The 26,475-nt window shown below is 37.5% G+C and overlaps 3 gene segments (V, D, J or C); all 3 read right to left on the bottom strand.

Annotated features, from left to right (window-relative positions):
* The window catches only part of LOC116541450, a 544,521-nt gene that overhangs the window by 496,530 nt on the left and 21,516 nt on the right, over positions 1-26,475 (bottom strand).
* LOC116541452 lies at positions 12,249-14,087 on the bottom strand. The segment is given in 2 exon segments: positions 12,249-13,227; positions 13,342-14,087. Coding segments are annotated over 2 exon segments (543 nt in total).
* Positions 23,424-24,783, bottom strand: LOC116541459. The segment is given in 2 exon segments: positions 23,424-24,383; positions 24,483-24,783. Coding segments are annotated over 2 exon segments (426 nt in total).

Raw genomic sequence — 26,475 nt, 5'->3', positions numbered from 1 at the left:
GCGTCTCGGAATGATGCTCATTTTCACCCAGGAGTGCGGCTTAACCTGCAGACATAGAGGGAAAACGGTGTCCAAGGGGAAGGGTGGGACTCGAGGAAGGCGGACCAAACATTCTGCTGACTTCGCCGTGTGGGTGATGGGTGATTTCTGTTACCTTCGTTAAGACATAGAGCAATATGACTCCCTTAAATCTCCCCAACCCCAGCATCTAATGTGTTCACACCAAGTGGTAATTTAGTTTTAGGCATCTTAGGATATCCTGAGAATATAAAAATATATATATTGTGAGATTTCTTCTCGGCATATTCCCCACTGGTCCCTCGAAACCAGGGGGTGAGCACGTCTGCTTAGAATGCCCTTCCCTCTCTCCACTCCCCTTCACTTGGACGACTCCTGTTCATTCTTTGAAAACCAGTGCATCACCTCCATGTGAAAACAGTCTCCCATTTCCCGAGCTGAGTTAGTGCTCTCCGTTTTTCCCACCATACTTTCTGTCCTTACCACACCATATCAGAGTCATTTCTGTCCCGTTTCTCAAGCCGCACTTGGTGCTCCTGAGATCAGAAATTGAATCGGAATTGAATCAGCAACCCTTTTTCCAGGCCTTTAGCTCATATGAAATGCTAAAAAAAAAAAAAAAGAAAACCTTTAAAATTGGTGGGAAAAAAACGAATGAATGGCTGTGTCTGGTGGACAAAATTATCTTTGATGAAGGACAGTCTGCGGGAAGATGCGTCTTAGGTCCCTGGTGTGACTGGCTCCATTTAGGAGGAGATCCAGGACCTGCTAGCAGGTACATTCAGTGTTTTACAAAATCAAGTAAGGTGCAGGTCTTCTTATAAGGGGCCACTGTCTTACTGACTATTTTTTAATATTATGGTGCTTTCGTATTCCCAACAATAAAATTTAGTATCAACTTTTTAAGCTCATAGGTTTTATACAATTATCAAATAAGACAAAAAAATGCAAACAAAATGTAAAATCAATAAAATTCTAATTAAAACATTATTGTGAGAATTGATTTTTCACTGAAACTAAAGGGTTAATATAGGCTTATTAAAATAAAGCTATGGATGTGTATAGTTGAATAACTGACTTGATTAAAGTTATTTGAAGCTTGATGTACTATTGTCTGAGTTACTGTGAGTAGTGATAACAAGGATTTTTTTCTTCACTTTTCCTATTCAGAAATACTCATGTTTGTCACCGTTATACAATTTTATTATTTAATGAAGCACCCAAGAATTCAGCACTGAAAAAAAATATGTTTTGTATTTACTGCTACTTTTATGTCTATTGAATTACATATTGATACATACAAACAGTGAATATTTGCAATACATCCTCTTTCATTGCAGGTTCTTGGGAGCGTGGCCTACCTATAGTACTATGTGCCATATCTGTAGCACTATGTGCTGTGTGCTATATCATAACCAAAATTTTCTAAAAACTTTTCACCATTTAAGCAGCTGCAATGTCTTCATTTGTAAACTATAATTATCCCTCTTGCCCTTAATTTGGTAAAAATGACATAAATCATCAAAATCAAGGGGGCTATTCTATTAGTTATCTAGATAATTAGAAATATACCTTTTTTATTTTATTTTGTCCTAATCACACAGAAAATTGCAAATCTAAAAATTCTCATTGAATTTCTATACCTCAGGGATTAGTGAACTTTTCTCTATAAAAGGGCAAATAATATATATTTTAGGCTTTGAAATCATACACTCTCTTTTGCAAGTACTAAACTCTGCTGTTATAGCAAGGAAGCCATCATAAGCAGAGTGTAAACAGATGCGCGTGGCTATTTTGCAATAAAACTTTACAAAAACAGGTGGCAGCTTGTTTTGAATGCTGGGCCATAGTTTTCTGACCCCGATTATACACCAACAATTTGTTCACACAATTCCAAATATCCATGGATTGCAGTTTGAAAAACTCAGCTCTATTTTCTTTCACTACAACATTATTATAACTCTTTGATGAGGCTTAAAATAAAGGTGGTATATTAAATAAATTAATAGAAAGGAAGAAGAGGGAAATTGATTATCTTAGTGCTTACGATGCCTTGGTATGATGGATTCAAGGCTGAGCACCACAGATAATGGTCCCTGCCCTTAAGGAGCACATAGAGTAATAATAGAGGCAGTTATTAATTAAATAAAGAAATAAGAGGAGAAAACGCACACTTAAGGCAGAGGTCCACGATTCTAAGAGAGCATATTGAGCTTTCTTCTGTTACTGACTCTTGAGCACATGCACAAGAAGAAGTAGGAATTCACTGGGTTTTACTGTCAACAGAAGAAAAAAGATTTTTTTTTTTTTTAAAGAAAGAGAAAGGGGAAGAGAGAACAGGAGTCTTTCTCTATTGCCCAGGCTGGAATGCAATCTAAAAATAGGTATTAAAACCCTCTTTTATGCCGATAGTTGTGTTTAACAGTAGAGACAGGAAGGAATAAGGGAAGAAAATAACAAATAGCCAACCAATATTTCATTTAAGTCTGTGAAACGCTATGCAAATGCTGAAGAGTGATTTACTTCCAATTATGTGGTCACTTTCAAAATAGGTGTAATATGATACTGAGAAAGAAATTTTTTAAAGAGTAAGAAAGTATCCCAAAATCACTTTGAGGGGGTTATATAAAACGAACAAAGTGCTTTCAAGAAACGTAGATAGGACCAGTATTGAAGAAAAAAATAAATTAGGACCATATTGTGGAAAGAGACTGGAGAGGCCTTAAAACCCTAAATTATGCAGGGTTTTGTAAATCACATGAAGCCATTTTTTTCTACTCTAAGAACAAATGAGGACCCAGGTGGTTGACATGGTCAAATTTGCACTCTAAAAGAGTCACCCTCACCATGTACAAAGGACTATACTGAGAAGTGATGGGGTCTGTCAAGTGTGCTGGGGGCAGAGGAGCAAGGGATTAGGGAGGATTTTAAATTAGGGTATGGAGGTCAATTAGGCTATAGAGGTTGTGATGTCTTCTGCAAAACCTAATAGGTGGTACACACAATAGAACTTGGAAATACATTGGCTATGGTCATTCAAAAATAACTATGAACCAAAAAATATTGTATGAGTTCTAATATGCCCTAAACTGAGGGTCTGGCAGAAACTTCTGATTGTCTGTAATATGTTCATTGTTGCCTATTTTTTTACTAATAGAACCCCCATTTGATGTAAATGGAAACATACTTAGATAATAATCCTGATATCCTGCCTCCCTTGCAGATGGGAGGAGGTGGGAACGTGGAATAACACTAGTAAATGAGTGTAAGGAGAAGACATTGGACAGAGCTTCTGGAAAAGACTGACTCAGCCAGCAAGTACCTGTGCCCTTGACTTTCTCCTTCTTTCAGTCTAGAAGATGTATAAAGTGGAAGAATCTCTGGCAGCCTCTTGAAAGTATAAATGAAAGAGTGACACATTAAGAGTGAAAAACAGTAAGCTAGAAATACCCTTGTTCCTTTGTAACATGATGAAGCTACTTCACCAGCCCTGCATATTACAAAGCTCCTTTGTATGGGGGGAAAAAAAACACCTCAATCTTGTTAAAAACATTACTGTTTGGGTTTTTAAAATGTGAATCTGAGCCAATCTCTTACATATACTGTATTGAAGACATTCATTAAAATTGAAATTCATGACTTTATCAGAGACTGATTGAGTGAGCCAGAATTGAGCCTAATAGTCCAGATCTTCTAAGATGCTCTAGTGATTCTGGTATAGCTGATATTGATGGATCAAGGTCTGACTTGTGGGAACCACTGTCCTATACAACCTTTCCCTGTGCTCCCCCACTTTTCTCACCAAAGCATGCTCCTAAATGCAAATGCTCTAATTTTCTCTACAAACACACTTTCGGTAGTATCAAAGCTGTGTCAAGAATAAACTAGAGTCAGCATTTATTTCTCAGTAGAAGCAAGAATAAATGGCTGAAAAACTGTTATGTATTTGATACTAGAAATGCCTGCTTTCAAAACACAGCATTTTAGGACCTGGCAGTGGTGAACACCTACCTTTCCTTTGGATGGAAAAAAGTTATTACTTTCTTATAAACTCCCATTTTACCTAATAGAGACATTGAAGCTTGGGAATCATACAACTAATAAATGGTGAAATCAGATCCAGATATTTGTCAATATCACTCTGAAAATTCAGATCTTTGTCTCTCTTATTATGCAATGGTGTCTCTCCTCAGCTCTAAAATGAAAAGCTTGGTTGAGAGTCCTAGGACACCTTCCAAATCTAATGCTTAATGAATCTACTGCTTCTTATACAAGAATTAGAGAAATGTAAGAACCATCTCATGCATCTCAAAGACCCACTGACGTCTTGGGAGGGCTGCACATAGCACAAATGTGACCTTCTAAAACTGAGCAGCCTTCCTCCTCTTTCACAAGTGCCCAGTGATTGGTTTTTTTCCCTAATAAAATTAGGGCTTAGGTAATATTTTGGGATCATTGATCTAAATTCTTCATTTCAAGTGAGGAAATTGAAGGCTGCTACACTGACCAGGTCGCTACATAGCCAGGATCAGCAGAACGAAGCCTGGCACTTCCATTTCCCATTCCAACTTTCATGCCTTTTCCCCTAGTCCAAGATGCTTTTTAAAAAGTCATGAATTTGAAAGGGTTCCCCTTACACTTTGCCAGCTGTTTGTAGATTCTTCTTCACTGAAAGACATAACCACCAACTCTACCCACTGTTAGGGCTTCTAAGAAGCTGCTTTGGCAGGGTTTGCGTAGAGGCTGCAGGCTCCTGGTGAACACTGTGCTTCCGTAGCACAGAAGTAAGCAGCAGTGTCCGCTGCCTGGGCAGCCGCGATGAACAAGGAACTGCTTTTCATGGAAGTGTCAAGCATGAATCTTAATCTTCCACTATATTTCTCTCTTTCATTTGAAAGTATTAAAATTAGTTGGGTAAGGCCTCTATTTGAATCTTGTCTATACCACTGTAAACTGCGTATACTAGTTTTGTAACTGCAGTTCATGATGGCATTTTCACCCTCCTGGATGCTCAAGGTCTGAGGTTCCTCTTCTCCTTGCTGACTGTTCACCCCTAGGAAGAAACACAGGTCAGGGTCCAGGAGTCAGTCATGGCATTTTCAAATTACATTTCCAAATTAAAAAAAAACATTTTACCCCTCAGTCCTGTCAGCTCTAAACTTCAGACTTGCCGTGCCCATCACCAAAAACCCCAACTCACCGGCCAGTTGAAGCCACAGAATCACCAAAGACACTCCCAGGAGAGGCTCCATTCTTCTTCCTTATTGAAATCACAGAAGACCTGAAAAGGAGCCAGGCTCCTCAGTCAAGAGAAAGCTCTCTTTACTGGGTGTGTCTCTGGTCCACCTGTCCCCTAGTCTCAGGTTCCTGCCTAGCCAGTTAGAGGCAAGCTCAGTCCTTTGCTTTCAACACAGACAGGCTGATGTAAAGCCAAGTTAGTCTGAGGAGAGGGAGGCACTGCCATCTTGTGATGGCAACATCATCCTACTGCTAGAATGTGCTCTGGATCAGCCATGTGTGTTCAGAGCTGACTCAGAGGAAATTACAAAGCTAATCCAGTCTCTGCCTCTACTGAATTCTGGTTCTAACTTAGAATAGGAACAGATACAATTCAATTCAGGTAAGAACACAACTACGAAACAAGGTTAGTGCCCAGTATTTGCAGACTACCTCTGAGAAGCACTGTTAAATTCCCTGTTGTTACTATAACCTCTGATCATGTATCTATGAGCTTCCTTTTAAAAAATTTTCCCTGGAATGAGATTTTATACAAGTCAGGGTTTTCATTGGTGAGCAACAGAAATAGACCTGCCTGAACTAAGTAGAAAAGGAATAAATTAATGAATATTGGATTTGCTTCGGAACCGAACTCAATAGTCAGCAGCAATACAGAAAATCACTCCAGAGAACCACTTCTCTGAATATCCCGCTGTCTCCTCTCCTGAGCTCCAGATACTACATGTAGTTTCTTCAAGACTGTTCATGAAGGACAATGTATGCAGCTACAATTCCACTGCCTTCCAGCTCTGTAAACTCTCATCTCCATCTCGTTGCAATTACCACCACTCTCAAAAAGGAAATTTACATTTTCCCTTTTTTTTTTTTTCATAAGTCTATCCAATTGTTGGAGCCCAAGCCATGTGCCCACATCAATCTCCTCAGTAGGCTGGTTATGAATGTACTGTGTTAGTTTACCGGGGCTCCCATAATAAAATATCACAGATTGCATGACTTAAACAACAAACGTTTATTTCCTCATGATTTTAGAGACTACAAGTTCAAGGTCAAAGTGCTGGCATTTGGTTTCTTTTGAGGCCTTTCTCCATGACTCATAGATGGTTGCCTTCTTGTGTCTTCACATGAGATTTAATTTTTAAAATTAAATCTTGACCCTTGAGAGTACACCTTTTTAATATTCTGTGTGATGTTATAGGACACACGCATAAAGCTCATCTGTGGTGTACTAACACAGTGGTGTCTCAGGAGAGGAAAGCACTGGAGCATTGTGTGAGTTGTGAGCTAAACTAGCTGTTTTTTCATATAACTTTTTTTTTTTTCTTACTTGAAAGCATGAGGGACAGAATAACAGATTTGGGTAGCTGGAAGATATGTTCTTGCAAATGATAAAGTGTGAACCTGCAATTTTAAGGAAAACAACTAATAGTGATTGTTGCCAATAATAACATTTGAGCCTCCAAAGGAAAATTAGAATTTTGGAAAATTTGCATCCACTACCCTGGGCTTGACACCTTGTCAGTTCTTAGTGGTTTTGCTGATAAGATTGGTGGTGATAGTAAACAATGCAACTTTTGAAACTATAGTACTGTATTTGTTTTGCAATTATTATAAATCCATAAGCAGTTGACAAAATAGTTTATAGAACCCTATGTACTCTTCACATAGCTTCTTCCAGTGGTGGCATCTTATCTAACTGAAATGCAATATAAATACCAGGGAACTGACATTGTTCAAATACCACTAACTAAACTACAGATATTATTCCATTTTCACCATTTTTGTGCTGTTCTCTGTGTGTGTCCATGCATACATGTGTGTGGTTCTTGATTGTATCTCATATAACCACCAACACAGATTTCTCTCATCCTAACCCTCTATCTGCACAAACACCCTGTCATCCCCAATCTCTGTCCTCCAGCAGCCATCTCTTATAGTTCTGTTATTTTTTATAACGTTATATATATGGAATCAAACTGTATGTAATCTTTGGGAATTGACCCATACAGGTTGTTCCATGTATCAATAGTTTGTTTATTTTGTTTCATATTATTCCATGGTATGAATTACTGTAGTTTACTTAACCATTCCCCCATTGAAAAATATTTAGGTTGATTCCAGTTTTTGTCAGTTATGAATAAAGCTACCGCGAATGTTGTATAAGACTTTATGTGAATGTTATTGGGATAGATGTTCAATGCACAATGGTGTGATCATATGATAAGTGCATGTTTAGTTTTATAAAAAACTCCCAAATTGTTTTCCAGAATGGCTATACTACTTTACAATCCCACCAGCAATGTATAAAAGTTTCCATTTCTCTACATACTCACCAACATTTAGTATTATTACTGTTTTGTATTTTAGCTGTTCTAATATGTTTATAGTGATATCTCATTATGATTTTCATTTTCATTTTGCTAATGAAGAATGATATTGAACATTTTTTATTTGCTTATTTTTCACCCATATTTCTACTTTGGTGAACTATCTATACTATTTCTAATTGGATTGTTTGTTTGTTTTTGACAGTGAGATTTGAGTGCTCTTTATTTATCCTAGACATAAGACCTCTGTCTAGTGTGTGATTTATAAACATTTCTCTCTGTCTATAGGTTGCCTTTTATTCTATTAACAATGTCCTTCCACCATGCCAAAGGTTTTATTTTATTGAAGACCAATTTATCAACTTTTTCTTTTATAGAAAAAAAAAATTTTTAAGAAAAAATTGATAAATTGGCCTTCAATAAAAGAACTTTTGGGTTCATGTCTAAGAACTCACTGTCTAGCTCTAGTTCTCAAATATTTTCTCCATTTTTTAACTTTTATATTTTACATTAGAAATTTCTCAAATAAGTAAGTTATGGAGCAATATTCACAGGGTGTTGTTTGTTCTCAAGCAGTTTAAGGTAGGTATTTCAAAGCTGAGAACCAGTTTGGAGTGGGCAAAGTTCACGATATATAAGTTTAGGATTGGCAGAAGGATGTACCAAAAGTCTTGAGGTGGGTTTTACTGATAATACTACTATTGTCTTCATAAGCAAGCTATTTTTCCAACTAAGCAAACTCTTATTAGGCATCTGTTTGCCCAGATGAACATACTGTTTGCTTATATTAATCGGTTTGACATGGTTCCCTGAAGAAACTAGTGAAATCACATTAGTGGAGATCGACTCACATGCTCATAGGAGAGGATTGCTAATTTTTATATTTGTCTGAATGAATTTATTTAGCATTCCTTTACATTGTACATATTGTGTGCTCCATACTGTGTTAGAAGGTCAGGTAAAAGCCAGAGATAACATAATGGCTCTTCTCTGGAACATTGTGCTCAATAGGAAGAGGAGATAAGATAAAGTTTTAATATAGTGTGATGGTTACCAGAACATATTGCAGGGTTGTTAGGGAGGGGGCGAGTAGCTCCAGAAGTCATGACATGCTTAAAATATAAGAGGCTCTTGAGCTGGAAGTCGAAGATCAATACCTTTAATGATAAACCCCACAAAAATTCAGGACTTGGCACTTCAGTGAAGTTTCTAGAGGTTCAACAGCCCAGAGAACATTGAGACATCTCTTCCAAGGTGGAAGACATGTAGCTGCACCCCACACCACCTACCACAGAAAAAGAGGCACATATTTGATTGGCTATTTTGAATTTGGAGGCAATCAATACCACATGGGGGTATACTACTTTGGCCTATTTACAGAGTCATCTATAAAGCCACCAGTTTTCAGTGGACACCAGAGCAACAGGAGGCTCTACAATTTCAGGTTTCAGTACAATCCATTTCACCACATTGCTCTTATGATTCAGCAAATCCAACAATGATATTCAAAGTTTCCATGGAAAGTAAGAATGCTCTATGAAGACTCTGGGAAACACCAATAGGAGAATCACAGCATAGTCCTCTAGTAGTTGGGGGACATAGTTTCCCTTTTCTATAAATAACTATTCTCCTTTAAAAAACAGTTTCTGTCTTGCTAGTTTACCTTGGTGAAGTCTGAATGTCTCATTTAGGAAAAATAGATGACCAAGAACCAAGTGTTGTCTGATCTAATCAGCTGTAATATTGGGCATGCCCAGAAGCAATCGATCATCAAGTGGAAATTGTACATAAGAGACCACATTGAGGCAGATCCATAAGGTGCAAGTTAGCTCCGTGAGTAGGTGGCTCAGATTCCTTTGACACCAACTTCTCTTATTGTCTCGTTTTCTGTAATCCATGCTGTATCCTCCTAGGGAGTTCCATACTCCTTCTAGTGGTACATTTTGGTTGTCCAAATTACCTGGTGAAAGATGGCCAGAGGTGCTGATCTACACTGATTCATGGGGAGTTGCTGATGGTTTAGTCAGATGGCAAGAGACCTAGAAGGAATAGGCTTAAAAGATGGATGACAAGGGAATTTAGGAAAGAGGTATCCTAATGGACCTCTCAGAATGAGCAAAGACTCTCAAGATAATTTTGCTCAATGTGAATACTGACCAAGGGAAAACAAATGCAGTAGAAACTATTATAATGGACACAATGATGCCCTTCATTGATGTGTCAACATTCTCCCCAGCCATCCCAGTGCTTGCTCAATGGTCACATGAAAAAAGTGGCCCTGCTGGCAGGGATGGATGTTATGCTTGAGCTCAAAAGCATGGATTTCTCCTTATTAAGGCTAACTTAGCTAATGCTACTGTTGAGTGCCTAATCCGTAAACCGCAGAGACTAATACTGAGCTCCTCGAATCATGTCATGCCCTAGGGAACCAGCCAGACACCTGTTGATTGCTCTTCTATCATAGAGATGGCTGAGATATGTCCTCACTGAAATAGACACATACACTTGCATATGAATTTGTCTTCCTTGTATGTTATGCCTCTGCTGACCCCTTCTTCATAAACTTACAGAATGCCTAACTCACCATCAGAATAATCCTCACAGTATTTATTCTGATGGAGGAACTAATTTTACTGCAAAATTGTACATGCTTATGGAATCATATAGTCTTATCACTTATCTTGCAATGCACAAGTGGTTGGCCTGTTGAAATATGGAATGGCTTATTGATTGAGCTGTGGCACTAGTTTGAAGACGCCCTGAAAAGATAGGGTTCTATCTTACAAGATGCAGTATCTGGTTTACATCGAAAACCATTATATGGTGTTGTCCCCCTTATAGCCAGAATGCATGGATCAGACATCAAGGAAGTGGTCCTGAGAATGGATTCTCTCACTCCTATTACCAGTAGCCCTTTGGCAGAATTTTTGCCTCCATCTTTGTGACTTTGAGCTGTGTTCATTCGAAGGTCTTATTCTCTCAAGGAAGAATATGTCTACCAGGACACCAAACGAAATGGTTCAATTGCACTGAAAGATGGCACTGCTTTGTGGCCATTTTGTCCTATGTATGCCTCTGAACAAACAAGTAGGAAAAGAGATTACTGGCTGGAGTTATTGATACCAATTACTAAGGGGAATTGAGATGTTGCTATACAACAGGTATAGAGAGAGCTACATCTGAATCCCAGGGCATTTTTTAAGTAGTGCCTATTGGCACTTTCATGCCCGATGGTAAAAGTTAAGGGAAACCTATAGCAACAAATTAAAAGGCAAGACTGTTGAGAACTCAGACTCTTTGAGAATGGAGACTTTTGTCATTCCACCAGGAAAATAACCCCAATCCACTGATGATGTGGCTGAGGGCAGAAGAATAAGGTAAGAAGAGAAGGAACAGGTAACAAGAAGAAATAAGAAACAGGTAACAAGAGAAGGAAACTGTCTATATCAATTGAAGCTCAGGACCAAGTCTGGAATCAAGGAATGTAGTAGCTTTCTATATTTTCTCTTTGCTCATCATATGTAGGTGTTGCTTTGTATATGCTGCCATTTTCTTCTCTCTCTTTCTTATTATAATTCTTATATATGTAAATTATTGGAGATTAACTTTATAATTTAGTCTGTATATAACAGCATATTCAGTGGAACTTCCTCTGAATTTGAGATGTGGCTAATATAGTCAGAGATTCATACAGCGGTTGTTGGGACTATGGTTCCTCTCATTTGGGAGAAATAATGAAAACTTCACTTGTTCAAGGACAGCTTTAGCTTGTTAGGTAGAAACATAATGTCAATTCATTGTTGTTTGGAAGTTCAAATATGCATGTAGGAATGCATATGGGCCAGGTGCAGTGGCTCATGCCTGTAATCCCAGCACTTTGGGAGGCCGAGGAGGGTGGATCACCTGAGGTCAGGAGTTTGGGGCCAGCGAGGCCAACATGGTGAAACCGTGTCTCTACTAAAAATACAAAAATTAGCTGGACATGGTGGCAGACACCTGTAGTCCTAGCTACTTGGGAGGCTGAGGCAGATGAATCACTTGAACCCAGGAGGTGGAGATTGCAGTGAACTAAGATCACACCATTGCACTCCAGCCTGGGCGACAGAATGAGACACCATCTCAAAAAAAGAAAATAAAATAAAAAAGGAATGCATATGAAAGATCAGTAGCCTGAGGGATAGGGTGTGACAGTTATCAATGTATTACCTCTCAGCTCCAAATCCACCCTCATTACCTTAGTTGTGAACTGGATCTGGAACTTCTAAATATTTGATATTAAGCTTTGTCAGCAGAGGGGGCTGGAAAGGTCCTGCAGAAGGATGACACTTCTCTTCCTCGTTCTGGTATGTTTTCCACACTTCTTGTCCCACCTGCTTGGTTGGCCTGTGGGACACACAGTGGCACCCCGCTCCAGTAAGGTTCATGGCAGCCTGACAGGTGGTTTCTTGGCAAGTTTCACAACCACCACAAGCAAGTTCAGCAGCACTGTTTTGTAGGCTGCCTATGAGTTGTGTTGGAATCCTAGTAGGTATTTTTTTGCTTGTCAGTGTTTTTCTCTGGCACCTCAGCAAACTTTTCCACCATCCAGCAGGCTGCAGCTACCCACTCCCAACGACATCTGAATCATAGCCTTGGCAGGAGGGGTAATGGTCATGCTTATTCCAATGTGTTTCTTTCCTAGGATTCTACCTTAGTCCTAGAGACGGGAACTTCTGCTTACATGTGTGTTCCTATATTCTTTTTACCCATTAGCAGTTATTACTCATTATTATTTAATAAATCTTTATATTAAACTTCATTGTTCAAATTACTGGGTTTCATTTTTCCTGGTAGACTCTAACTGAGATACTCCTATCTCAATCTATGAAACACATGGGAAGAAAGGTAATAGATACAGAAAGATGAACAATCACAAGCCGTGAAAGAGCAGAGCACTTTAAGGAACTGTGCTCAGGTATGCGGTGACAACCACATGCAGGGATCATGTGGGGAAGCAGAGGAGCTGAAGAGGTAAGACTGTGCCATGGAAGCCTGGCCAGGACCTCTGGACCAAGAAAATGATACTTTTTATGCCATGCAATATAGTTTTTATTTCAAAAGTATGTTTCCAGTACTACTAGACAAAATAAATACATCTACTATTTTGAAAACTAATTTAAGCAGGGTAGAAATTGAGAATTTTTTGGAAAAAATTATGAGGTAATCCTATAGCTAACTGACAGCTGATGATATAATATCTAGGGGACAAAATTAATGTTAATATCTGGAGAAAGAATGCCCCACTGTGGCCACACAGAGAGTTTACAAAGAAATATCTCCTGTAACTAAAGGGTGTTCTGCTTCCTTGCAAAACCAGCTACTGTGCCACTTAGAACACAGTAATACGTGGCTGAGTCTTCCTCTTGCGCGAATGGTTTCTCCAGATGGAAGGATGTCTCGCCTTTGTTAAGGCCAGCAGTGAAGCCTTTGACGCTCTCTCTAGAAATTTGTCTCAGGAGTAACTGGAGGCGTTGTTTGGGGTAGTGGACATACCAGAAGAGCTCAGGACTCCCAAAATACGAGTAGTTGCACTTCAGATGCACTGGGGCGCCTTCAAAGACAGACAGGGTCTTCTCGGGTTGAGTCACTCTCTGGGCTCTTGTTTCTCCTATAATAACAATTATGAATCAGGACGAGCCTTACATACTGGGGATGATATTCATTAACGTTGTTCTAAATCAGAAGACTATAGAAAAATAGATTAAAGAGAGGCTTTACTCACTGAGTGTAAATATTATCACAAGCACCGAGATGAGGGTGGGCTTCATGTCTGAGCGGTGGAGAAACTGGAATCTATTTTCTGGAGGTCTTTTCTGGAAACAATTCAGCCACATGGACACTCTGACAGAGAGGTGGATTAGTTTACCCAGCGTGTAAAACAAAAAGCTCTTCTTCAAAAAGATCTGGTTGTTTTTGACCATTAAATTCCATTTGTGTAACATCCCCCTCTAGAGGCCAAATGCAATACTGCGGCTAGCTCAGGCTTCAGGAAACCTTCAAATACACGGAGAATGAGAATTTCCTCCTCAGTTAGTAGGAAAAAGTGTGATGCTGTATTAATTGAAATAGAAGATTATTTTTTAAATCCACATATATGGATTAATGAAGTAGAATATAAAGTCCAAATATACAAATGCATATGGAAATTTGGTTTAAATTGGGGAAAATGTGTAATCCTAACAATCATTTGGAAGTTGGCAGATAAGTTAGGATGCCTACCTTAATACCTGTTACAAAATAAAGTTCAAAGGACATAACATTTAATACTTTAAGTAAAATTAAAAGCTTGTAAAACAAATTTAGAATGGTCATGGATTTTCTAAGCATGAAAGTCAAAAAGCATAAGAGAAAATATTGATAGATAACACTCCATAGAAATTTAAGCTTCTATACAGATGTTTTAATGAAATGTTTAAACATTACCAGATCAAGTTATTTTATTTTCCATCCAGCATCATTGATTCTGACCTTACTCCTCACACATGAAATGGCCCTTTAGGATTTTAGTTCTATAAGCTTTAAAAAAAAAAAAAAAAAAAAAAAAGTAAGTAAGTAAGAAATAAAAGAAAGGCCATAAAAAAGGGGGAACAATCATTTGGCTTAGAAAGAGTAAAATTCTAGAAAAAATGGTAGATTGAAAATGGCCCCAATCCCTAGTCCTTAACCAAAGAGTTTCTCTGGCTATCAGTCAAGCTATGTTGAGAGAGCTCAAGTGAGGTGTCCCATTTTGGGGTCAGATATAAATCTGGGGTCAAGTAGCCAGAAACTCCAGGATTAAAAGCAGAAAACTATGGGTCATGGAGATAGCTTGCCCTGCAGATATCTTTTCTTCTAAAAAGAAAACTAATTGTCTTAAGAAAGTCTCTTCTCTGGCCTCCAAATAGCTCAGAAGAAAGTAACAGATATGCTTTTACTTAAATGAGGTGGAATACAATGAGATCAGAGAGCAATGAGATTTCCTCCAGTTTCCCGCAGTGTGCTGGCATAGTTGCTGGTGTCAGTACCTGCTGAGTGCGGCATTGCTGACTGGGGACACGGAAGTGTCTGGGTTTTTTAAGCTCTCAGCATTGCCTCCAGTTAAAGTGCCCAGTAATCGGACATGTTGGGAGGGGAGTGAAGAAAGGGAAAAGATACCTCCGAGACAAATGGGAGCCTCATCTGGATCAAGTATAGCCTGAAAAAATTATCAGGGTCAGTGGCCCAATTTCCTTAGCCAAAAAATCAGGACATGTGATTTGAAAAGTGATTACGATCTCATTCGTAAGAAAGCTCTCACAAAGAAAGAATATCTCATTGAATGCATTATTAATTTAATTATCTTTAATGGAGTAAATACAATACTATTAAATTAAGAGAATTCTGTTAACATAGGACATGTGGTCATCATGAACATATAAAATGTCTCCAACAAGTCTTTGGTTGATAGAGAAACAGCACATGTGTATGATGGCTACCCTAGCCTATTTCCATCTCTCTTCTCCTATCCAACACTTTCTCCATTTACTTTGCAGCCCAATCTGCCAGTCCTGCTCTGTGAACAAGAGGTAGAGACCACATTTTTTATTGTGGTAAAAAACACATAACACTAAACTGACCATCTTAACTATTTTAAAGTGTGCAATTCGGTAGTGGTAATTATCTTCACACTGTCGTGCATCAGATCTCTAGAACTTTTTAACCTTGCGACACGGAAACTATATGAGGCATAGGCCACATTTTGAAATTAATTAAATGTATCATCTTTCTCTTCCCCTTATCTCTTATTTCTTTTTCTCTCTTTTATCCTCTTTTTGAATATTTTCATTATCTTTTTCTCATTTCTTCTCATTTCCTTTTTCTTGCTTCTCTAGTTTCAGAAGAGGTATAAAAGAAGGTGGAAATTATTGAAATAATTTCAAAGTCAGAATAGAAACTCATATTTTAGAAGTTTGAGTCATAAAAATTAAAGCTGCAAAGCTTCCAGCTTTTTCATGTCCCTTGCTGATTTCTATGATCAATCTTCCTGGGAGACCATCTCTGTGACACCCATCACAGCCACAGAACATCTTTGTAGATGAGTAAATGGAGACTCTCCCTGTCCATTTCATATATGCCTAGTTCAGATGCTTTGCTAACTGATGCTCTCAATTTTTCACTGAGTCACCTATCTCAGAAATTGAGGGAAAAGTTCCTCATTTAGAGTAAAGCCTGGAGAGCCTCCTAATGGTCTGAAACCATCAGGCCAACTAGCTCATCTGTGGAGTCCCAGAGCCTTCATCCCAATTCTCTCCTGAAGAACCGCCCACAGATTGTCAAGAGCAAAAACTGTCAGGCTTATGGTGATTTTTTTTTTAAGAAAAGTAAACTTTTTTCCTCCAAATTCCATATACTAGAGATTACCGTATTAAAATATTTTTGTCAAACTGCATATTCAAGTTTTAATGTGATTTCTCCAATTTATGTCAGAATAAGTCCTTAGTAATTTATTGAAGTCTACTATAAGCTATATCTTGTGCTAGATCCTAAGAAATTAAAAAATTAGTAAGGCATTTTCTCTACTCACAAGACATTGCAGTTTAGTGGGAAAGACAAATGTGTATATGTGTGTGTTTTTATATACATCAAGTAGCACCTCAAAAAGTACAAAATGACCTCAGAAATAAGGAGACATTTCTTACAACAAAGGATGGTTAGATAAAGGTTTGAGGAGAATATGATCGTTGTTGTCTGTTCCTAGAAAAGATAAAACAGAAGGAAATCAAGAGGCTAAATAAGCTTAGGAGTTGAATAGAGACCCTCACTAAATGAAAATAAAAGAAGAGTAAATGGACAAAGATGTAGAAAGAAGTTGGAGCCTATTTTTATTATTAATTTAAAAATATTGTGGAACATATGGATGAATACATACTCTCTCTATATATATAGTTTAAATTTCTATCTGACTATAACTTTCAAGCACACAGCAGTTTACAATGTGTTTGGTACCAAATTATATGTCTGGATAACCTATTGATGTTAACATGTTTTCTTCTGAATATTCCATTTTATAGATTTATCACAGTTTCTATAGCTATTCTCTGAGAAACACCTGGTATTTTAATTTTCTCTATTTCAAAAAGAATCTGCAGTAAATATTTGCATGTCTATTTGGTGGAATAAAGTGTAGAAATGAGCCATGTGGTTACCTGGAGTACTAGTACACAAGGCAGAGAAATGAGCAGCTGCAAAGACCTTGAGGCAGGAAGACAATTGGTATGTTAGAGCTACAGTAAGTGCAGCGAGGCTGGAAAGAGGGAATAAGCAGGGAGGTGGCAGCTGATGCCAAATATCAAAGACATGGCAGGAAGCTAAATTGATTTGCATATTATAGTAAAGAATTTGGTTTTCATTTGCATTAGATGGTAAGACATTATATAGTTGTGAGCACAGAAATGAAATTATCTGAGTTATGTTTTAAAGACTACTTCTCCTGCTGCATGGAGAACAGACAGAAGAGGAACAGTGGTGAAAGAAGGAAGATCAGTTAGGTTTCTTTCAATCAACCAGACAAGAGATGACTGTAGCTTGGATCAGGGTGGCAGCAGTAAAGTAATGAGAGTTCCAAGGATAAATTTCTGAGGCATGACAATGTTTAAAGATTAGATAAATGAGGGGACAAAAATAGCAAAAAAGACTGAGAAGGAACAACTGATAATACTGGAGGAGAATGAAAAAAAAGATTGGGATTTCTAAAAAGCAATAAAGAAAGTATTTCAGGAAGGGAGTGTTCTACAATGTCAAATGTCACCATGACAAGTAAGATAAGTTAAAAATACCAGCTGTCGCAATAAATGCATGTATATATAAGTTTAAAAAGCTAAATTTTTCTATTAAGGTATAGAAATGATCTGAATGATTTACATATCCAGCCTTCTACTGCTTAAGAGGCACAGCTAAAAGAAATGTCAAGAAAGGTTTAAATCATATAATTGGGCTCTCATTGCAGGGCTGCCTGCTGGCACTCAGGCACCACCATGCCCACAGTGAACATTGCATTCAGCTAGATGCCCAAAGGAGGTCAGTTCTGGTGAAGAGCAAACAAAGAAGCCCATGAGGAGAACAGTAAGAATTCCGTCTCTGAAAGAAGTGACATCAGCAAGATAGCAGAACAGGAATCCCTTAACCCTCTTTTCCCCAGTAGACACACCAATTCAATAGCAATAAATAAATCAATTCACCTGTGAAAAACCCAGTAACTAATTGAGAGTCTTCAGCACCCTGAATAATCAAGAAACCAGCCACATCAAAGATGACAGGAAAGTTTGTGACATCTTCTTGCCCTAATTCCTACCCCAGCACAGTGTCCCATAAATGAGAGGAAAGCCCCAGTTTCAGCCTCTCCCTGGAGAGGGAAAGAGTTGGACATTACATCCAACACTCTAGTTTTTCCACAGACTGCCTGAGAGACTGGCTTCCATCGCACCTGTCAGGAGCATTGATAGAACCCAGTGTATTCCTGATGCCTAGGGTCACTGAGAACAAAGAGGGCATTTTGAAATACCACATAAGCGCTCACCATAGCCCTTCCCCCAATTTAGTGCAGACACAGTGGGCAAAACAATTGCCAGCTCCTACATTCTCCTTGGGAAGGGAAAGAGTTGAACCAGAGGTCCATTGTTCCAATTTTTCTGGGAGTTCTCAAGGAATTGGTTTCCATCTCACTTGTCTCAGAACACTGATGGGACCAACATTCTCTAGATGCCTGGGGACCAGTCAAAACAAAGATGGTGGTTTGGACTAGCACAATATTTGAGAGGCCCCCAAAATATCTGTCCATGCTGAATAGTGAGGGTCTTCTCCCATATGAAGTCAGTATACACAGAATATACAGTCTTCGTAAGTACACACAAAGCAGCCTCCAGGGTGGATCACATTTTTGCCACAAAAACAAGTTTTTGTTGTTTTGTTTTTTGAGACAGGGTCTCATTGTGTTGTCCAGGCTGGAGTGCAATGACGCCACCGTGACTTATGGCAGCCTCGAACTCCTGGACTTGAGCAATCAACCCACCTCAGCCTCCTGAGTAGCTGAGACTACAGATACACACCACCCCACTAAGCCAATACTTTTATTTTTTGTGGAGAAGGAGTCTCACTGTTACCCAGACTGGTCTCAAACTCTTGGCCTCAAGCAATCTTCCCACCTCAGCCTCCTAAAGTGCTAAGATTACAGGCATGTGCCACCGTGCCCAGCCACAAAACAAGTCTCAACAAATTTAAGAAAGTGAAATCATGCCACATATTTTTTCTAATGAGAATGGAATAACACTAGAAATAAATAGCAGATGCAAAACTAGAAAATTTAAAAAAAAAATGAAACTTAAACACCATATTCTTGAGCGACAAAGTGGTCAAAAAAATCAAAAGGGAAATTAGAAAATGTTTTGAGATATAAACACAAAAATGCAACATATCAAAATTTATAGAATGCAGCAAAAGCAGTACTAATGGGGAAGTTTATAGCAATAAATGCTTAAATTCAAAAAGATCTCAAACAAAAAACAACATCTCAAAGAGCTAGAAAAAAAAGAACAAATGAAGTCCAAATTTAGTGAAAAGAAGAAAATAATAAATATTAGAGCAGAAACAAATAAAACATAAAGTATAAAAAACAGAAAAAATAAAACAGTTTTGAAAACATAAGCTATATTGACAATCTTTTAGTTAGACTGAAAAAGAAGAGATAAGATTCAAATAAACTAAAACTGTAAAAGAAGACATTACAACAGATGCTGCAGAAATAAAAAGAATCTTAAGAGACTATTACAAACAATTATACGCTAACAAATTGGATAACCTAGAAGAAATGCATAAGTTTATAAAAACATATAACCTACCAAGACAGAATCATGAAGAAATAGAAAAATCTTAACAGATTTATAACTAGTAAGGAAATTGATTCAGCAATCCAAAACTTCTTAACAAAGAAAAGCACAGGACCTGATGGCTTCACTAGTGAGTTCTACCAACCAAATAAAGAAGAATTAACTGTAATCATTCTTAAATTCTTACAAAAAATTGGAGGGGAAATACTTCCAAACTTATTTTATGAAGCCATTATTAACCTGATGCCAAAGCCAGACAAAGCACTACAGAAGATAAATTACAGGTCAATATTCCTGATGAACATAGATGCAAAAATCCTCAATTAAATACTAGCCAACCAAATTCAATAGCTCACTAATAGGATCGTATACAATGACCAAGTGGAAATTATCCCTGGTATGCAAGAATGTTTCAATATACACAAATGAATTAATGTGGCATAATACATAATAAAATGAGGGGTAAAAATTACGTGATCATCTCAATAGACGCAGGAAAAGAACCTGACAACATTCAACAACGTTTCACGTAGGATGGTTCTCCATGTGGTCTTGGACCAATCCAGTTTTCTACATTTTCTTGTTTGTAGTTCTTAAGAATAACTGTAGAATGTACTGGGAATGTAACATCTTCAGACAGGAATGAAATGGCTGAAATGGGCTGACTGTATTTCAGTTGCCCCCTAGAAATAGAGTGTCCTTCAATGCTTTTTAGCCCAGGGTGTCACATCACCCAGGGGTCTAAAACCCAGGTGCATGCTAATTTCTGGGGTCCCTTAGGTGTGGTACAATTGGGCCACATGCAGATGATACTCCATCCACCCTAGGCAGCTCTCCTGAGCTTGGGGGACCTGTTTGCAATGAAGCCTACGCTTCTGTTGTCCCTTGCTTATCTGTAATTAATAAACCTACTTCATGTACCTTGTTATATACATGGGTGTTCTGTCTCACTGGACTCAGATAAATTGGTAACCAGTGCACAGTGAACCTGCTTCACATTTCATGATAAAAATATCCAATGAATTAGGAAATTATTCCGACATAATAAAGGCCATATATAAAAAGCCCACAGCTAATATCACACTCAATGGTGAAACACAAAAAGCTTTCCTCTAAGATCAGAACAAGATAGGGATTTCACTCTCCCCACTTCTATTCAGAATAGTACTAGGAATCCTAGCCAGAATAAATAGACAAGAAAAATATTAAAGGTACTGAAATGAGAAAAGAAGTAAAATTATTTCTGTTTGTAGATGACATAAGTTCACTAAAAACCCTGAAGACTCCACCAAAGAAAAGAAGTCTATTAGAAATAATAAATGAATTCAGTGAAGTTGTAGGCTATAAACATCAACACACAAAAATCAGTGCCATTTCTACACATTAACAATAAATGTCCTTTAAAAAAATCAAGAAAACAATCCCATTTATAATAGCTAAAAAAAAAATGTTTAGAAGTAAACTTAACTAATTAGGCTGAAGGCTTGTACACAGAAAACTACAAAACATTGATAAGAAAAATTAAAGAAGGCACAAATAAATGAAAGATCGTCTATGTTCATTAATTGGAAATTTTAATATTGTTATGATGTTTATACTACTCAAAACAATCTACAATGCTATCCCTATCAAAATCCCAATGAAACTTTTGTGGAAATAGGAAAAACTAAAATTTTAATTCTAAAATTTCTATGGAAACACAAAGGGCCCAGAATAGCTCAAATAATCCTGAGGAAAAAAAAAAAACAAAGCTAAAGGCACCCTACTTCTTGATTTCAGAATATATTACAAAGCTACAGTAATTAAAACATCGTAGTATTATCACAAAGACAAACATACAAACCAATGGAACAGAATAGAGAGCTGAAAAATAGACCCACACAGATGCACTCAACTGATGTTTGACAAAGGCATCAAGAATACATAATGGGGAAACGGTAGTCTCTTCAACTAATAGTGCCGTGGAAACTGGATAACCACTTGCAAAAGAATGAAATTGGACTCCTATCTAACAAAATGCACAAAAATCAATTCAATATTAATTAAAAATGTAAAACCTGAAACTGTAAAACTATTGGAGAAATATATGGGAAACTCTCCATAACTGGTCTAGGCAACAGCCAATTCTTGTATATGACACCAAAGGCACTGGCAACAAAACCAAAAGTAGATAAGCAGGACTTTACAAAATTTAAAAGATTCTTCCCATCAAAGAAAATAATCAATATAAAAAAGCCAAAATATGGAATGAAAGAAATATTTGCAAACCATATGTCTGATAAGGGGTTAATCTTCAAACTATATAGGGAACTCCTACAACTATCAAAGTTTTAATAACTTGATTGAAACATTGGCAAAGGATTTAAGTAGATGTTTCTCCAGAGAAGACATACAAATTGTCCAAAGTTATATGAAAATGTGCTCAGCATCCTTAATCATCAAAGAAATGAGATATCGCAATGAGTTATTACGTCTCACCTTTTAAGTTTGGTATTGTAAAACAACAACAACCATGTTGATAAGAATGTGGAGAAGTTGGAACCCTCGCTGCAAAATGGTGCAGCAATTATGAAAAACAGTATGGAGTTTCACCCTAGAATTAAAAATAGTACCAGATGATTCAGCAATCCCACTACTGGTTATTTATCCAAAAAAGTTTAATTTAGGATTTTGAAGAAATATCTTCCCTCCCATGGTCACTGAAACATTATTCACATTAGCCAAAATGTGGGAACAATCTAAATATCTATTGATAGATGAATGAATAAAGAAAATGTGATACATGCATAAAATGGAACATTCTTCAACCTTTATAAAAGGAGATCCTGCCACATGCAACAACATGGATTAACTCTAAGGGCATGATGCTAAGTGAAATAAGCCAGTCATAGAAGGCCTGCATGATTCCACTTATATATGAGATACTAAAACGGTCAAATAGAAGTAGAGAGTAGAATGGTGGTTGGCATTCTTGGGGCTGGGAGAAGAAGAAATGGGGCGATGTTGATGAAGGGGTATAAAGTTTTCACTAGATATGATGAAGAATTACTAGAGATCTGCTATACAACATTGTGCCAATAATTGAGTTGTACACTTAAAATTTTGTTAAAATAGACATCATGTTAAGTGTTCTTGGCCTGCAATTTTACACATAATCAAAAGAAAGGGCTATAAACGGCACAACAATAGGACAAATCTGTCAGAAAAACTACAAACAAAAATGGGAAGGGAGACAAAAGTAAAACTGGAAGAGGTGGCACTCTAAGAAGTAACTAAAGAAAGTCAGCAGCCAAAGGACCAAAAAGCAAGAGCCTGAGTGTTTGGTGCAACAGAAGAAGCTAAGTCTAAATACCTTTGATTATAAACTTCTACCCTCTTTAACTCAATTCATAGGAATATTTTTAAACTACTTTAAATACATGTTTTATAATAAGGGAAGATTACCACTTCATCTCATTTTAAAAGAGGAGACTTAGACCATTGAAAATATTTTTAAGAAGCAAGATGATTCATTTCATAATTTTTGTCAAGAAAAATTATAAAATCATTTGCTTCTTAAAAATAAAATGTGTGAACATTTTATAGTATTTTGGGAAGCATTTTTAAATTCTACCATGTGATCAAACTGCAAATAAAAATTTTGAGTCATAATCACGTACATAAAATGTCTTAAACATGTTGGTTTCTTTGATATAATTATTTCCAAGTAAATAATAGCGTACCCTGGTCTTGGATACCCCTATTAGAATTAATGTATTGTCTGATAATGTAACTGGAAATTTTGGTTGTGTAATTTTATATAATAAATTTGTGTAATCTCTTAAAATAAAATCCCTCAAGTTTTAAAGTAGTTGAATCTAGTGTATTTGATATCTTTTTATTGGTTACATTTTTATTCCTCAAATTTGTAACCTGGAAATCACTGGAATAGTTGCTTCAAAAAAAATCACAACTTAGTGGCTTAGTTTTTCAATATTTTACTTAGATTTATGTTTAATTTCCTGTTTTGCATAATGCTCACAAGATTAAAAATCTTGATATTATGTCTAATTTACTTTAAATATGCCAATACCTCACAGTGAGATATGATGTATGTGCTAGAAGTTAAGGTTCAAATCTAGGTTGAGAATCTACAGTATGCTGATTGAGACTCTGTGCTGTATGGGTTGCCCTAATTGAGAATCTATCCTGCACAGCTTTTAGCTAACATTCTAATCAATCACATCAATTATTCATGGATTATACCATTAATACTGAGGCAATACTAATCATAATGAATTCTAGAAATAATTTTGTTATAAAAATGCTGTTGCTTTTTATTTCAGAGCTCTGACACCTTGTGATGTACTTTCTTCAGAGTGTGCAGGAGGTCCCTCCTGAAGAAATTCATCAGGAAACCTCCCTGTGGGACAAAGTGTATCTTGAATGTGGCATGACATTGACATTGGAGCAATTATTCCGGAGACAAACACTCTCAAGGATTCAGCCTACCCCGCCCTATATGCCTTCAAAGGGCACAGAAAAAGAGATAGCTTCTTGAAAAGTTCCCAGGTTGAGTTCTTTAGTCACAGAAAGTCTCAGCATCTCAGGGGGTTTGCATTCAGCTCTCCTGCAGTCTCAGGCACTGTGGCATTCACAGCACAGAAGTACTCAGCCGCGTCGCTTATATGGGCTGAGGGTTTCCTCAAGTGGAAGGAGGTCTCATTCTTCTTAAATTCAGCCTCAAAACCGTTGATGCCTTTGACCAGGGTGGGTCCTGATGCATACTTCAGGAGAAGTTGGAGTCCTTGGTTGGGGTATTGCACATACCAGAAGAGAGACAGTGAAAAAGAAAATGAGTAGTTGCACCTCAGCTCCACAGCGGTTCCTTCAGAGACAGGGACTTAGCTGTCAAGCTGGGTCACAGACTGGGCTCTGGTTCCTCCTGCAACATCAATGCTTTGTGAGTATAAAAAAAAAATGTGTCTCAATTTAGATTCTGTAATTCCTTCTGTGGAAGGAAAAAGAATAGAATGTTACTCACCCAGGATAAAAATCATCTCGAGCACTGCGACGAGCAGCAGCGGGAGCATGGCTGAGCAGTGGCAAACCCGTAGGACCATGAGCAGGGCAGACAGAAGCCAAGGGCGCTGAGCATCAGGAGTTGGGAGCAGTGGGGGACTGGACTGGACAAGTCTCTGGCTTTGAAAAGTTTCAAAAACAGAAAGAGGCCTTCCCTCGAGGAGTCTGGATGTGTCCTGACCTCTTGCTGTCGTCACAACTTCCTATCTACACAGACATCAGTGAGCTGCATCACCCAGCTTCAGGGAGGTGAGGCTCAGTAGATGAGAATGGCTGCGATGAAAACAGATGCTTCCCTTGTGCAACGTCGCCCTCTGGAGGCCACAGGCGGAACCATGGATCCAAGGGCGCAAGCTGCTTCCTTCTCATTTCGGACATGATTTCAAAACATCAACAGAAAGTGTTTATTTCTTCCTGGATGTGTGATGATGTCACCTTCTGTATAGTACACGATATTAATCTCAGAATACATGAGAAATTGCAGCCATAAAGCAAATCTCATTAAATTCAAAAATACCAAAATCATACCAAGCATACTCTTGGGCCACAGTGTAATAAAAATAGAAATCATTACCAAGAAGAGCTCTCAAAACCACACAATTACACGGAAATTAAACAACTTGATCCTGAATGACTTTTATGTAAACAACAAAGCTAAAGCAGAAATTAATGAAAACAGAAACACAAGATTCCAGAATCTATGTTTTGCAGCTAAAGCTGTTAACAAGAAAGTTTATAGTGCTAAACACCTACATCAAGAAATTAGAAAGATCTCAAGTGAAAATTCTAGCATCACAATTAGAGGAACTAGAAAAAGAAGAGCAGACCTCAAAGCTAGCCGAAGAAAATAAATAAAATCAGAACAGAACTAAGCAAAATTGAAACTTGAAAATCCACACAAAGGATCAATAAAAGCAAAAGTTGTTTTTCTGGTTCTGATGCCAAAATCCAGCAGAGACACAATGAAAAAAGAAAATATCAGTCAATATCCCTGATGAACATAAATGTAAAAATCCTCAACAAAAATACTAGCAAGCTGAATCCAGCAAAATATCAAAAAGTTAATTCAAAATCAAGTAGGTTTCATTCCTGGGATGCAAGATTGGTTCAACATAGACAATAAATAAATGTTATTGACCACATAAATAGAATTAAAAGCAAAACCATATGATCATGTCAATAGATGAAGAGTCAGCTTTCAATAAAATCCAATAGCACTTTAAGATAAAGACCCTCAACAAACTAAACATCGAAGGAACATATCACAAAATAATAAGAGCCACCTATGACAAACTCATAGCCAACATCATACTCAATGAGAAAAAGCTGGACTCATTCCCCTTGAGAACTAGAACAAGACAAGAATGCCTACTCTCAGTCCTCCTATTCAGTATAGTACAGGAAGTCCTAGCCAGAGCAACCAGGCAAGAGAAAAAAATAAAATGCATTCAAATAGGTAAAGAAGCAGTCAAATTATCTCTCTGCTGACAGTATGATTTGATATCTAGAAAACCCTAAAGGTTCTACCAAAAGGGTCCTAGACCTGACAAAAGACTTCAGTGAAGTTTCAGGATGCAAAACCAATTTACAAAAATCAACAGCACTTCTATACATCAATAATGTTCAAGATGACAGCCAAATAAAGAAATTACATTTGCAATAGACACAAAAAGAATAGACACCTAGGAATACAGCTAACCAAGGAGGTGAAAGATCTCTACAAAGAGAACTACAAACACTTCTAAGAGAAATCAGAGATGGTGCAAATAAATGGAAAAACATTGCATACACTGGATTAGGAGAACTAATATCATTAAAATGTCCATACTACTCAAAGCAATTTACAGATTCAACGCTATTCCTATCAATGCTATTCCTATCAAAGTCAGAGGCATTATACTACCCAACTTCAAACTACACTACAAGGCTACAGTAACCAAAACAGTGTAGTATTG

Source organism: Sapajus apella, unplaced genomic scaffold (assembly GCF_009761245.1).
Source record: "Sapajus apella isolate SASKATOON/1434 unplaced genomic scaffold, GSC_monkey_1.0 scaffold151, whole genome shotgun sequence".
In the NCBI taxonomy this organism is placed as follows: domain Eukaryota; kingdom Metazoa; phylum Chordata; class Mammalia; order Primates; family Cebidae; genus Sapajus; species Sapajus apella.
Note: the sequence above shows the minus strand (reverse complement) of the source record. Positions and strands in the feature narration are given on the sequence as shown.